The following is a 13,238-nucleotide window of genomic DNA, read 5'->3' as shown; positions in this document are numbered from 1 at the left end:
TCTACAACAGCCTCTAATATCACCTGATCCACCGTGCCGGCCACCACCATCGATCGACACTCAGATCAAAAATGAAATCAGTGTCTATGGCCGACGAGTACTTCAATTCGAATAACCAGAAACAGGCGGTTGCCTCAAACACAACGTCTAATAAAACAATGTCTATTTTTAACACCGTCTTCTTCACTTTCTTCTTCTCCGTTGTGTACTACCTTTTCGTTACTTTTCGTGAGAAGTTTCAAACTCACACGCCGTTCCATCTCACCTTATGGGAGATGGTTGCTGTTGTATATTTTGGTGCGTCGTTCGTTTACTTTCTTAGTTTCTTTGGCATGAATTTCCTACAATCCATGCCATTTCCAGAAGAAGAAGAAGAAGAACAACTTCTTGACGAAACAAACTACAAGGATAACCTTCAATCCACCATATCCGTTGCGGCTAGTAACCAGATCAAGGATGGACTTGCAGGTACGATCATCTTTCTAATATTTTAATATAGAATTTTCTAACAATATCATTTACCTGTACACCGTCACTTTAAAGTCAATATATAACTGCGATGTTCAACGTTTTTAAGCAAAATAACAATATACGACCGTTGTTTGAGGTCCTTTATGTCTATATAAAATTCAGTAAAAGTTATATTAATAATCCCTCTGTCTCAAATTTTATGTAAAAACAAGTACGTCTCAAAACAATTTTACATTTTACTACGAGTATAATTGTGTGCATTTATTTGGTGGATAATTGAATAGGGACGAATGAGTATGTTAATTTCATTATTTGACAGATTTTTAAGGTTGACATACCATTTAAATGTTTTTCTAGCATCAAACGAGTTTTCATTTATGCAGCTAATATCCTAGTTAAATTAAATGTTATCATAATTGAGAACACAAATTTCTGGCTAATTCTAATACTATTTTATACATGTGAAAATATGTTTCAGCTCCGTTACCAGCTGCTGCTGCCGCCGTTGATGACAACATAACGAAAGACGATGAGGAGATGATACAATCGGTAGTTACTGGGAAAACACCTTCTTACTCATTGGAATCAAAGCTTGGTGACTGTAAACGCGCAACATTCATTAGAAGAAAAGCCTTAGAAATAATTACAGAAAGGTCTCTTGAAGGTTTGCCGTTTGAAGGTTTTGATTACGAATCGATATTAGGACAGTGTTGCGAGATGCCGATAGGTTATGTTCAGATTCCGGTGGGTATTGCTGGACCCTTGATGTTAGATGGTATGGAGTTTTCAGTGCCTATGGCTACAACCGAAGGGTGTCTTGTGGCTAGTACGAATCGGGGTTGTAAAGCCATCAATGCATCTGGTGGTGCCACCAGTGTCATACTTAAAGACGGTATGACTAGAGCCCCGGTTGTTCGGTTTGCATCAGTGAAAAGGGCGGCCGAATTGAAGTTCTTTTTGGAGGAACCGCTTAATTTTCAGACGTTGGCCTCTATTTTCAACAGGTAATTCTAACACACATAATTAACTCACGTAGACTAATACACTACGAGTAATATTTTTCCTGTTCAGACTGCATGATTTATATCGTGACCATTTTCGACATTTTTCCCTAAACTGTCCCAAAATATGCTTCAACCACTAGACACGTAGTATAAACAAACTATATGTATTTAAAAAGTTGTCTTAACATGAGACTTGAACTCACAACCTTATTAATTAATTGGCAGATCAAGTCGATTTGGGAGACTTCAAAGCATAAAATGTGCAATAGCCGGAAAGAATCTTTACATAAGATTCACTTGTAGCACTGGAGATGCAATGGGGATGAACATGGTTTCCAAAGGTGTTCAGAACGTTTTGGATTATCTTCAGCTAGACTATCCAGATATGGACATAATTGGCATATCGGGCAACTATTGTAGTGACAAAAAACCTGCGGCTATCAACTGGATTGAAGGTAGAGGCAAATCAATAGTATGCGAAGCTATCATAAAACAAGAGGTGGTACAAAAAGTACTAAAAACCAGTGTCGAATCATTAGTTGAACTGAACATGCTTAAAAACCTCACTGGGTCTGCTATAGCTGGTGCTTTAGGTGGGTTCAATGCGCACGCGAGTAACATTGTGTCTGCCGTGTTTTTAGCTACTGGACAAGATCCAGCCCAAAATGTTGAAAGCTCGCATTGTATTACAATGATGGAGGCTGTGAATGGTGGGAGAGATCTTCATGTCTCGGTTACAATGCCATCGATAGAAGTGGGGACAGTCGGTGGTGGGACGCAATTGGCATCACAGTCTGCTTGCTTAAATTTGCTTGGTGTTAAAGGTGCTAATAAAGAATCCGCTGGATCGAATGCAAGGCAATTGGCAAAAGTAGTTGCTGGATCGGTTTTAGCTGGAGAGTTGTCTCTTATGTCCGCGATTGCTGCAGGACAACTTGTTAAGAGTCATATGAAGTATAATAGATCCAACAAAGTTTCTTCAAACGTGTAGTTGATTAGTTGCTGCTAAAAAAGGCATAAATTGTAATGGCTATGTATATGTATATATTATGCTGAGCTACTATACATACTTGATTGTTGATGATTTGAATAAATTATTTGAATGGTTAATTCTTCTTAATATTCATGTAGTTCTAATTCTTTTTCAATATTCATGTAGGTCTACCTCTAGTTTTTTTCCGAAAGGCAGCAATAGTTATATTAATAAAACTAGCAAGATGCTAGGAGATACAAATTAAAGGATACATGTCACACGACACACGACTTCAAACTCGAATCGACTAACACAAAATAAATCTAAACACGAGTAGAACAATAAATCTAAACACGAGTAGGCCAATAACCTAAGAAACCACCTTTATAACCACAACATATTACACGACCACTTAAGGGCAAGCACCCGAATGAAAACATGAAAACCGGCTACAACCCATGAAAATTAAATCCACACATCGAACCCACGAAAAACTAATCCTTACAACCCACGACTACAACCCGAAAGCCACACATGGAACCCACGAATGATTAACAAGGAAATAACCCACGATAATGTTGACCATCCCTGCTGCAGATATCCCCGACTTGACCAGCAATACCCACGAGTACACCACCAGAATCCTAACTAAAAGCACCATCGCAAGACTTCCACCGTCTGCACCCACTTGTACCCACGAGAGTTGAACCCAATTGAAGCCATGAAAACTTTCACCACGATTAACGCACGCGACAACCACGAAACAGCAACCATAATTCGAAATCACAAACCTGCATCCACGAAACCCATCACCACGAACCAAAACCACGAAACCAACCCACGAAAATACCTGAAATCAAAGGCAGGAAGACGGTGGAGGAGGAAAACTCGAACCAACTGGTTGTCGGAGACGGAAGACAGATCGCCAGCGAATCCGGCCGAACCGCTTGAAAAACCCACGAAAGCGATGATCAATAACCACGATCTGAGACCCTGCCGAGAACCTTACACTCAAATTGAACAGACACCTAAACGATTATTACAAGAGCAAAATAAAGGGGGAAAAAAAGTAAGAGAGAAGGGAAAATACGGGGAAAAAAGAGAGTGAAGGAGAGAGGTCCTCCGGTCCGCCGGAGAGGACCGAAGGCCGGAGGAGAGAAATTAGTGATGGCGGCGAGAAGTTTAGGGTAGGGTTTCTTGTTGAGAGAGAGAAGTGTGTAAGCTTTGTGTTTTATTTTATATCGCTATAATCTATATAGTCATATAAAGTTCTAAAATGATGATGTTATCATTAAGTTAATTACCTTTAGTTTTCATAATGATAATGTCATAATTATATATTAAATTAATTAAAAAAATAATACAAAATCTTTTATAAAAAAAAGAAATATTAATCTCTTCTAAATTGTAATTTTAATTTTCTAAAAAATTTAAAAGACATTTATTATTACTATTAATTATTATTATTATTAAAAATATAGATACTCAACTTTGAGCTAACTTTATTATTATTATTATTTTCTTTAACATAATAATTATAATTATAATTATAATTATTGGATTATTAATATTCAAATATGGATTCTTTTTACGAAATTAATTACGTTACATATGTATGCGAAAATACATGTCTCTATATATTTGTAAAAATAACGATATTTTTCTTAGTTAAACGGGTCATTAAAATAAATGACTTTAGCATTTACATTCACTTAATACTTAAAACATGTCATTAAATTTTTTTGTTTAAACAAACATGTGATTTCACGGGTCATTTCACTAATATATATATAAAAAGCGATTTTCAGGTCTACCTCTAGTTAACGTTAAAATTTAGTTTTTTTTTACCAGCATGTTAGGAGTCATTGATGAGGGTCCGTATTAGGGTACCACTCACCCGATCATATCTTTGACACGTGTCGGGGGAAAATCGCATTGGGAGACCCCCCCCCCCCCCCCGCCCCCCCCCCCCCCCCCTTCTTCCCCTTTCCCGAATTGAATTTGTGCCGAATTTCACCAAATACCCAGATTAACCGGGGTACAGTTCGGGCAATGACTACTTGGTAATATGGTTTTAAGATTAAGTCATTACTCACCCAAAATAATTTTTAAGTTAAAATTCCGTAGAAAAATACTTTTTATCTCATGTGTTGCTTTGCTTTTTCAACAAAATCTTATATCTTATATAATATATTAAAATAGAATCTTAAAAATAATAAAGATTAACATTAACAAGATAATGAAATTTAAAATCTCATAGAAAAAGGCATTGGAGGTCTTTCATACAGGACATCATATTAGTCAGGACCGACTCTGGTAAGCTTCACTTTTTAGATATCATATTCTCTTGTACATGACATACACATTACCCCATGTATGTCTTCGACTATACAGATTGGCGATAAAATGTACACGAATAAGTATTCGGTAGCGTCAATGTGTGTGTCTTATAAGTCTACAATCATCTCAATTTTACGCTAACAAGTTTTTAGATATGTAAATTGATGTTATCTAGATGAGAAGTCATTAACCTATTGACTGATTAATATGTACTGTATTTAACAAGAGTGTTACTACCTTTTCATTTAAATTTGTTGGGAAAAATAGAAATAATAATCTGATGAGTCAAAAGTGTTTTGCAGATTTTAGAGTCTGAAGGTTTAGAGTCTGAAGTTGCAGACTCTGGAATTGCTGGAGTAAACGTTTGAAGATTTCTTGAAGCAAAAGCCATAGAATATTCTGGAGATATGCTTGTTATTTAAGAAGATTTGTTTTGAAGATTTGATTTTATCTCCAGAATTTACTTTCTAGTTATTAGCAAATTTGGTTTGTTTTTAGTTTATCTTTTCCATATTTATAGCTAACTAGTTTTGGAAACCAAATGTCCAGATTTGGTTTTTGATCTGTATAAATAGGTACATGTGCTTTTCATTCGATGCATCTTTTACACGATTAATATTATCTTTCATATATCTTCATATCGTGTTCTCTTAATTATTGTTCTTATAATTCATATTTATTATTCAATTGAGAGTCTGGTGTTCATAGATCAAATACTGTGAACTAATAACTGGTATCAGAGCGGGAAAGGTGTAAATCCTATCTCGGTGATCTTTAAAACGATCCATAATTTTCTTATCAGTACTATTACTATTCCAGATATGGCTGTAATTGAAAGGGATGGTGGTTCTAGCAAGTTTGAGGAAGATCTGAAAGCTGTTGAGATGATGGATAAGGACTCTACTTGCAATAAAGCTTCTGCCTATAAGGTACAAAACTTTGTGAATTATCTTGATAATGAAAAAGTGAGAATGTTTCAGTACTTGTTGCTTGACTTTCAATGGTGTTTAGATGATATTGATAGATTAAGAACACAAATTTTTGATCTTAAAAATACCATAAAAAACAAAGATGCTGAAATTAAAGAATTGCAAAAATGTGAGGCAGAACTTGACACTTATAAAATGGCATACACAGAAGAAACTAAAAGGTTAAATACAGAATTAGGAAGATCAATGAAAAGGTCAAATCACTATGAAACAATTTGTAAACCTTGGTGTGTTTCTTCCAAAAAGAATTCTGATGCTATTGCCAAACAAATTCCAAATGATGTCAAAGCTATACTAGGTGAAAACTACATATTAAATAATAATGTGGAAGTTGATCCTAGTGTATTCAAACCTGACATTTTACCAAACACTTTTGTAAAATTTGATGGTGACAAAAAGATTTTAACTAATGCATTTGTAAGATCATTAGATCCTGTTGAACCCTCAGAGACTATAATACTAGAATGCAGAAATCCACTAGAGTCTGAACTCTTGAAATCCTCAGACTCTAACAGTTTAGTCTCTAAAAGTGAAAGTGTATGTTATGACCTAGAGTCTGACACTCAAGAGTCAAGTAGCAAAAGTGATTCTGAATCATCCTCTGATAGTGACACTTGTCCAGATCCAATAAGGTCAACTAAAAGAAGGTCAAAACAAGCAAAGACTATCCAAAAACTCAAAAGGAAAATTTCAAAACTCAATAAAAAAATCAAGAGTCAAGAAAAACCTTTAGTTAAAAGAACATCTTGTTTTCCTGAGAAAATTGAAAAGGTATGGAAACCTAAAATTTGTGAAAGTGTTTTGAAAACAGTTAAGGACAAGTTGATTTGGATTGGGAACAAAGCTTTTGTTTGGAGAGTGAAGAGCACTCCAACTGAACCAACTGAAAAGTGGGTTCCCCTTAAAAACTAACGATTTTCTTTTGTTTTGTGTCTTGTGTAGCAGGGTAATTTGTGGTATTTGGACAGTGGCTGCTCAAGACACATGACTGGATGCAAAGAGCATCTTGTAGGGTTTGTTGAAGAAAAAGGTCCTTCTGTAAGATATGGTGATAATTCTGTTGCAAAGACTATTGGTTTTGGTACTGTTAAAGCTGGAAGTGTTTCATTTAAGAAAGTTGCTTTAGTTGAAGGGTTGAAGCATAATCTGCTAAGTGTGAGTCAGATTGCTGATGAAGATTGTGAGATTAGAATAAGAAAGAAAGCTGGTATTATTTATGATCTAAAAGGAAGGCCAACACTTGTAGCCTGGAGAGTTCAAAATGTGTATATGATGGATCTAGATTCTGTTGATGTTGGAATTGAAACATGTCTGTATTCTCATACTGTTCCTGAACTTAATTGGCTCTGGCACAAAAGGTTGTCTCATCTCAATTTCAAAAACATTAATGAGCTTTCCAAAAAGAAGCTTGTTAGAGGTTTGCCTCAACAATCTTTCAAGAAAGATAAACCTTGTTCTGCTTGTATTATGGGTAACAGACAAAACAAAGTTTCCCTCAAAAACTCTAGCTACTATTAGTGATCCACTTCATATGCTACACATGGATCTGTTTGGTCCAATGAACACTAGTAGTCTGGGTGGGAAAAGATATACTCTGGTAATTGTTGATGAGTATTCTAGGTTTACTTGGGTTATTTTCTTAGCTGCAAAAAGTGATGCTCCTGAAGAAATCATCAATTTAATCAAGAGAGAGCAGGTTCAAAAAGGTGTTCTTGTTAAACAGTTGAGAAGTGATCATGGTACTGAGTTCAAAAATGTTACATTAATTGACTTTTGTGAAGAGTCTGGAATTGGTCAAAATTTCTCTGCTGTTAGAACTCCACAACAAAATGGAGTTGTTGAAAGAAGAAATATAACTCATATTGAAGCAGCCAGAACCATGATATGTCAATCAAAAGTTGCTCTCAGATTCTGGGCAGAAGCTGTTAATACAGCTTGTTATACTCAAAACAGGTCCTTGATTGTGAAGAAACATGGCAAAACTTCCTTTGAGCTATATCATAAAAAGATACCTACTATTCATTACTTCCATGTATTTGGATGTAAGTACTATATTTTGAATCAAAGAGATCAGCTTGAAAAGATGAGGCCAAAATCTGATGAAGGTGTGTTCATGGGATATTCTTCTGTTTCTAAAGCTTTTAGAGTATTTAATAAGAGAAGAATGAAGATTGAAGAATCCATTAATGTTTCTTTTGATGAAAGTTCTATTGAAATGGATCAGTCATCTAGTTCTGAGCATTCTGCACTTGGTGAATTGTCAAATTTAATTTCTGGTAACAGTGTTCAGACTCTGGATTTAGAGTCTGAGTCAGATGAACCTCATTCTTCTGGATTGAAAAATGATTCTGCAGATAATTCTCATACAGAAGAAGCTCAACAAGAAGATGAGCTTGTTGTTATTCAAGAAGGTGATCAATCACCTAATAACACCCTGGTTCCTCTCAGAAAATCTTCTAGAAACATAGTTCCTCCAAAGCATCTTGAAGATTATGTTGTAGATCCTGCTGGTTTGCCTAAACCTGGTTCTTCTCAGACACCTGTATCTGACTTTGCCATTGCAAACTATTGTTTCTTTTCTAATTTTCTTTCACTCATTGAACCCAAAGAAGTAGATGAAGCATTGGCTGACAATGATTGGGTTGAAGCTATGACTGAAGAGTTGACAGAGTTTGAAAGGAATGATGTATGGGAGTTGGTTCCAAAACCTGATGGTAAAACTGCAATTGGTACTAAATGGGTTTACAGAAACAAGGTTGATAAAGATGGTATTGTAATTAGAAATAAAGCAAGGTTAGTGGCTCAAGGGTATAGACAAGAAGAAGGAATAGATTATGATGAGACTTTTGCTCCTGTTGCTAGAATTGAAGCTATTAGACTGTTTCTGGCATATGCTGCACACAAAGATTTCAAGGTGTTTCAAATTGATGTGAAGAGTGCTTTCCTGAATGGTAAATTGCAAGAAGAGGTTTATGTGAAACAACCTCCTGGTTTTGTAAGTAAGAAATTTCCTAAGCATGTTTACAGATTGAAGAAAGCATTGTATGGTCTGAAGCAAGCTCCCAGAGCCTGGTATGATACCTTGTTAAGATTTCTTCTAGAAAAGAATTTTTCCAGAGGAGCCATTGACAAGACTTTATTTATCAAAAAGGACAAAGGTGATGTGTTACTTATTCAAATTTATGTTGATGACATTATTTTTGGGTCTACTAATCCACACTTAAGAAAATGATTTTCTGACATTATGTCTGAAGAGTATATAATGAGTAATTTATGTACTTTAAACTATTTTCTTGGACTTCAAATAAAACAGAGTCATGAGGGTATTTTTATTAACCAAAGTAATTACATTTTTGATATGTTAACTAAGTTTGGTTTTAAAAATTGTTCCACATTAAGAACTCCAATGAGTGTTTCTGAAAAACTTGATAAAGATGAGTCTGGAAAACCCACCTGTAAATCAACCTATAGAGGTATGATTGGATCTTTGTTATACTTAACTGCTAGTAGACCTGATATAATGTTTGCTACATGCCTTTGTGCACGTTACCAGTCAGATCCTAGAGAGTCTCATTTTAAAGCTGTGAAAAGAATTTTTAGGCACTTAAAAGGTACCCCTAACCTGGGTCTTTGGTATGCTAAAGACTCAGGGTTTGATCTAATTGGTTACACAGATGCAGACTATGCAGATTGTAAGTTAGACAGAAAAAGCACTTCTGGTGGGTGTCAATTATTAGGTGGAAAATTGGTGAGCTGGTCCAGTAAAAAGCAAAATTCAGTGGCCACTTCCACATCAGAAGCTGAATATGTTCCTGCAGAAAGTTGTTGTGCTCAATTACTTTGGATGCAACATCAACTTTTGGATTTTGGGTTAACATTGACCAAAACTCCAATAATGTGTGACAATGAAAGTGCAATTGCTATTACTGAGAATCCAGTGTTTCACTCGAGAACCAAGCATATTGAAATCAGGCATCATTTTATAAGGGATTGTGTTGAAAAGGGCAAAGTGTTTTTAAAGCATATTGGCACTAAGGATCAATTGGCAGATATTTTCACTAAAGTACTTCCTGAAGAAAGGCATTTTTATCTTCTTGGACAACTTGGAATGTTAAATCCATCAACTGAAATGTTGTCCAGTGATGATATTTCTTGAGTCTGAATTATTTTCTTAGAGTCTGGGTGACGTAATATTGTTCAGAGTCTGGGAAAGTTTACTCAAGTGTATTTTTGTGTATAAATTTGTTTCCTTCTTTCGTCAAATAAAGTTTTTTTTTAAATTTCTTTTTTAGGTTAAATTTTTTTTTCTTTATTCTATTTCCTAAAATAAAAGGGTCAAATTTGGTATTAATGAAGGGAGTTAATGGTAACCTTTTGAAAATTTTTGTCAGGAGTATTAATTTGATAATGATTGTGTCAATCTTTTTGATAACTTTTTGCTATAATGCATTGGATCAATCTTGGCCGTGCAGACCAACCTGCAGATTCTGAGCAATCGAAGTCTGAGTTGTTACCCCAGAATTGAATTGAATTGATTGTACAAATTGCCATTCTCGAGTATCTTTTCCGCCCTACACCGACACCGGGTTTAGTTGGCTCGGTAATTTTACTCGACGTGTGGTTGTTTCGAAACAGGGAATAACTTTGAATACACAAGCTTGTAACCCGCTGATGAACCACACACTAGAGCCTTATTGGGGCTAAAACCAATAACGAGAGCCTTTTTGGTATCATTGGAATTAACGGTATACTCCACCCCATGATGTTACACATACAGAGCAGGCTGAGGACATGAATGAGGAAATCCCACCTCATTCTAACCCATCTTCTCCCGCTGCTACTGAACAAAATCTCCATTTAACCAACCTTATGAACTCACCAGTTCATATTGAGAATACCACCATACTTAAAACCCTAGATGTTACATCACTTGTGAATTCACCTCAAAAATTTACTAGGAAAAGTGCTTCTAGTACTACTTCATCACCTCTGCTAGAGGTTGGTGAAGGCAGTGCTTTGACCCAACCTAAACCTGATAGGATAGTAAACTTGGATACCCTCATTACAGTCACTGAAGAAACCCACCCAGTTGACTTATTTGAAGAAGTTCCAATCCTGGACTCAAATAACCAAATCCAAAAACCAGCTACAATGACCAAGCCAAATGTTACACCAGACTTAAGTCTGTCACTACCCATCCAAAATGTTCCATTCTTACACATTCTTGCACAGGCTGTCAATGTTACACTCATGTCACAGGGTGTGATACAGGCCTCAAATCCTTCTATGTCCAAAGATCGCCCTACTTTTCAACAGGAAGGCTGTGAGGACATACCAACCCTACCCTTATCTTCTGGCACTACTTCTCAGACTGAGGCACCAGTCACCATGGTTGGCCTACATCAGGCTTTGACCAAGTTGACTAAGGAGTTTTGATGACAAGCTCTCTGGTGTGCACTCTAAGATTAATAATCGCTTATAGCTCAGTGGTACCCAATGCCTTTGATCCCTGGGCCCACAGTGGGGGAAGCTTTGACCCAAGAAAGGCGCAAGTTCGATTCTCAGTCTGGGCACCCCGCATGGAATTATTTCTCCCTCCGGGGGGAAATTTGTGAAGTGTTTTCGGGGGTCTAGCTAGCTGGGGTAAAAATCGCCTTGCCGTCACTGTGGTACCTGGGAGGAGGTACTTTGCTGGCACAGGTCTCTTTCGGGGTGGGATTGGTGGGTGCTACGGCACACAGGGTTAGCGTGTCCCTGCCAACTTACACGTTTTGAGCCAACTTTAATAATAATTTTGTTTCAAAAGATGAGCTGTTGGAGGTAAGGATGTTGGTTGGGGATATGCAGGGGTTGACTAGTACAGGTGGTTCAGGGTCTGTAACAGAAATTAATCACAGGTTGGCTGAGCTGGAGAAAAGGATGGTTGGTGTTGATGAACTGAGATAATGCTTTACTGGGTTTGCTTCTGATATTTGTTCCCTCAAAAATCAACAAACTAAAATTTGGAAGGTCATATCTTCTCTGCCTTTAGATGATGTCAAAAAGGGGGAGAAAAGAAAGAGGTCAGATGATGCAGGTACAGGTACTGCAGATGCAGGTTTTGCAAGTGTTGAGGGGGAGCAATCAAAGAGAGCTCAAATTGAGGGGGAGCATCAGATTGAGGGGGAGAATATAACTGATAGGGGGTGTTGGTGATACTCAAATGATTGCTGTTGGTGGTGTTGGTGATATTCAAGGAAGCACTAGTGCTGTTGTGGTTGCTGCTATACAAGGAGATTAAGAGTTAAATTGAGATTGGGTTTTTGTGAGTGGAAAGGCATAGCTGTGTGTATCCAGGAGTATACAGATGATCAAGTTATTGTGCAAGAAGTGTTGAAGAGAGTTTATATGCTGGTACATTTGGTATTTGAAGAAGGGTTTATAAGTTTTAAGGATTATGAGGTATTTTGTGGAATGTTTATGAAGGAGAGAAGAGCTAAGGGACATGTTGAAAGGTATGCTGTTCCTGAACATTTAGAGTTTACTGTCGAAGGATGTTAATTATGTGTGATCAGTTTGAAGGGGCTAGCATTGATATGTTGATCAGTTTACTGTCCAGATGTAAAACACAGCAGACAACTCCTTTCAGGGTGCAGTTGTTAAAACACTTGCATAGCAAGCTGAGCATGTTGAAGAAAATTTCTCATATGAAGGGCAAGTGCAAGCTAATTGAAAGGGAGTATGCAAAGATGTTTGTTTAGGAGTACATGTTGTTTTGACATCATCAGATAGGGGGAGATTGTTGGGAAAAATAGAAATAATAATCTGATGAGTCAAAAGTGTTTTGCAGATTTTAGAGTCTGAAGGTTTAGAGTCTGAAGTTGCAGACTCTGGAATTGCTGGAGTAAACGTTTGAAGATTTCTTGAAGCAAAAGCCATAGAATATTCTGGAGATATGCTTGTTATTTAAGAAGATTTGTTTTGAAAATTTGATTTTATCTCCAGAATTTACTTCCTAGTTATTAGCAAATTTGGTTTGTTTTTAGTTTATCTTTTCCATATTTATAGCTAAGTAGTTTTGGAAACCAAATCTCCAGATTTGGTTTTTGATCTGTATAAATAGGGACATGTGCTTTTCATTCGAGACATCTTTTACACGATTAATATTATCTTTCATATATCTTCATATCGTGTTCTCTCAATTATTGTTCTTATAATTCATATTTATTATTCAATTGAGAGTCTGGTGTTCATAGATCAAATACTGTGAACTAATAAAATTTAATAAAAATAAAAATAATAAATTAATATTAGTATAATATAATACTCCGTATATATAATAAAAAGCCTCCATCTATGTCACCAACCCACCTACCATTCTTACTTCATTTGCTTTTCCTTCTTCACCATACATTCCTCTTTTTAAACTTTAGACCTTTCAAAAACCATGAAGAACATTTGATAAAAATTGAATTTTTTCAT

General features: G+C 36.2%; 1 protein-coding gene across 1 annotated transcript; it reads left to right on the top strand.

Moving 5' to 3' along the window:
- Positions 1–2,597, top strand: LOC139845033 (3-hydroxy-3-methylglutaryl-coenzyme A reductase 1-like). Its single transcript, XM_071835253.1, has 3 exons — positions 1–468; positions 950–1,475; positions 1,701–2,597. The coding sequence occupies exons 1-3, from the start codon at positions 72–74 to the stop codon at positions 2,464–2,466; spliced, it is 1,689 nt and encodes a 562-aa protein (XP_071691354.1). The 5' UTR covers positions 1–71; the 3' UTR covers positions 2,467–2,597.
- Positions 2,598–13,238: the final 10,641 nt, after the last annotated feature.

Source organism: Rutidosis leptorrhynchoides, chromosome 4 (genome assembly GCF_046630445.1).
Source record: "Rutidosis leptorrhynchoides isolate AG116_Rl617_1_P2 chromosome 4, CSIRO_AGI_Rlap_v1, whole genome shotgun sequence".
In the NCBI taxonomy this organism is placed as follows: domain Eukaryota; kingdom Viridiplantae; phylum Streptophyta; class Magnoliopsida; order Asterales; family Asteraceae; genus Rutidosis; species Rutidosis leptorrhynchoides.
Note: the sequence above shows the minus strand (reverse complement) of the source record. Positions and strands in the feature narration are given on the sequence as shown.

Excerpts from the sequence above, each read along its gene's own strand:
- LOC139845033 (XM_071835253.1), top strand. The coding sequence starts at position 72 with ATGAAATCAGTGTCTATGGCCGACGAGTACTTCAATTCGAATAACCAG. Across the intron at positions 469-949 it reads GATCAAGGATGGACTTGCAG|CTCCGTTACCAGCTGCTGCT; the intron begins GTACGATCATCT and ends AATATGTTTCAG. Across the intron at positions 1,476-1,700 it reads TTGGCCTCTATTTTCAACAG|ATCAAGTCGATTTGGGAGAC; the intron begins GTAATTCTAACA and ends ATTAATTGGCAG.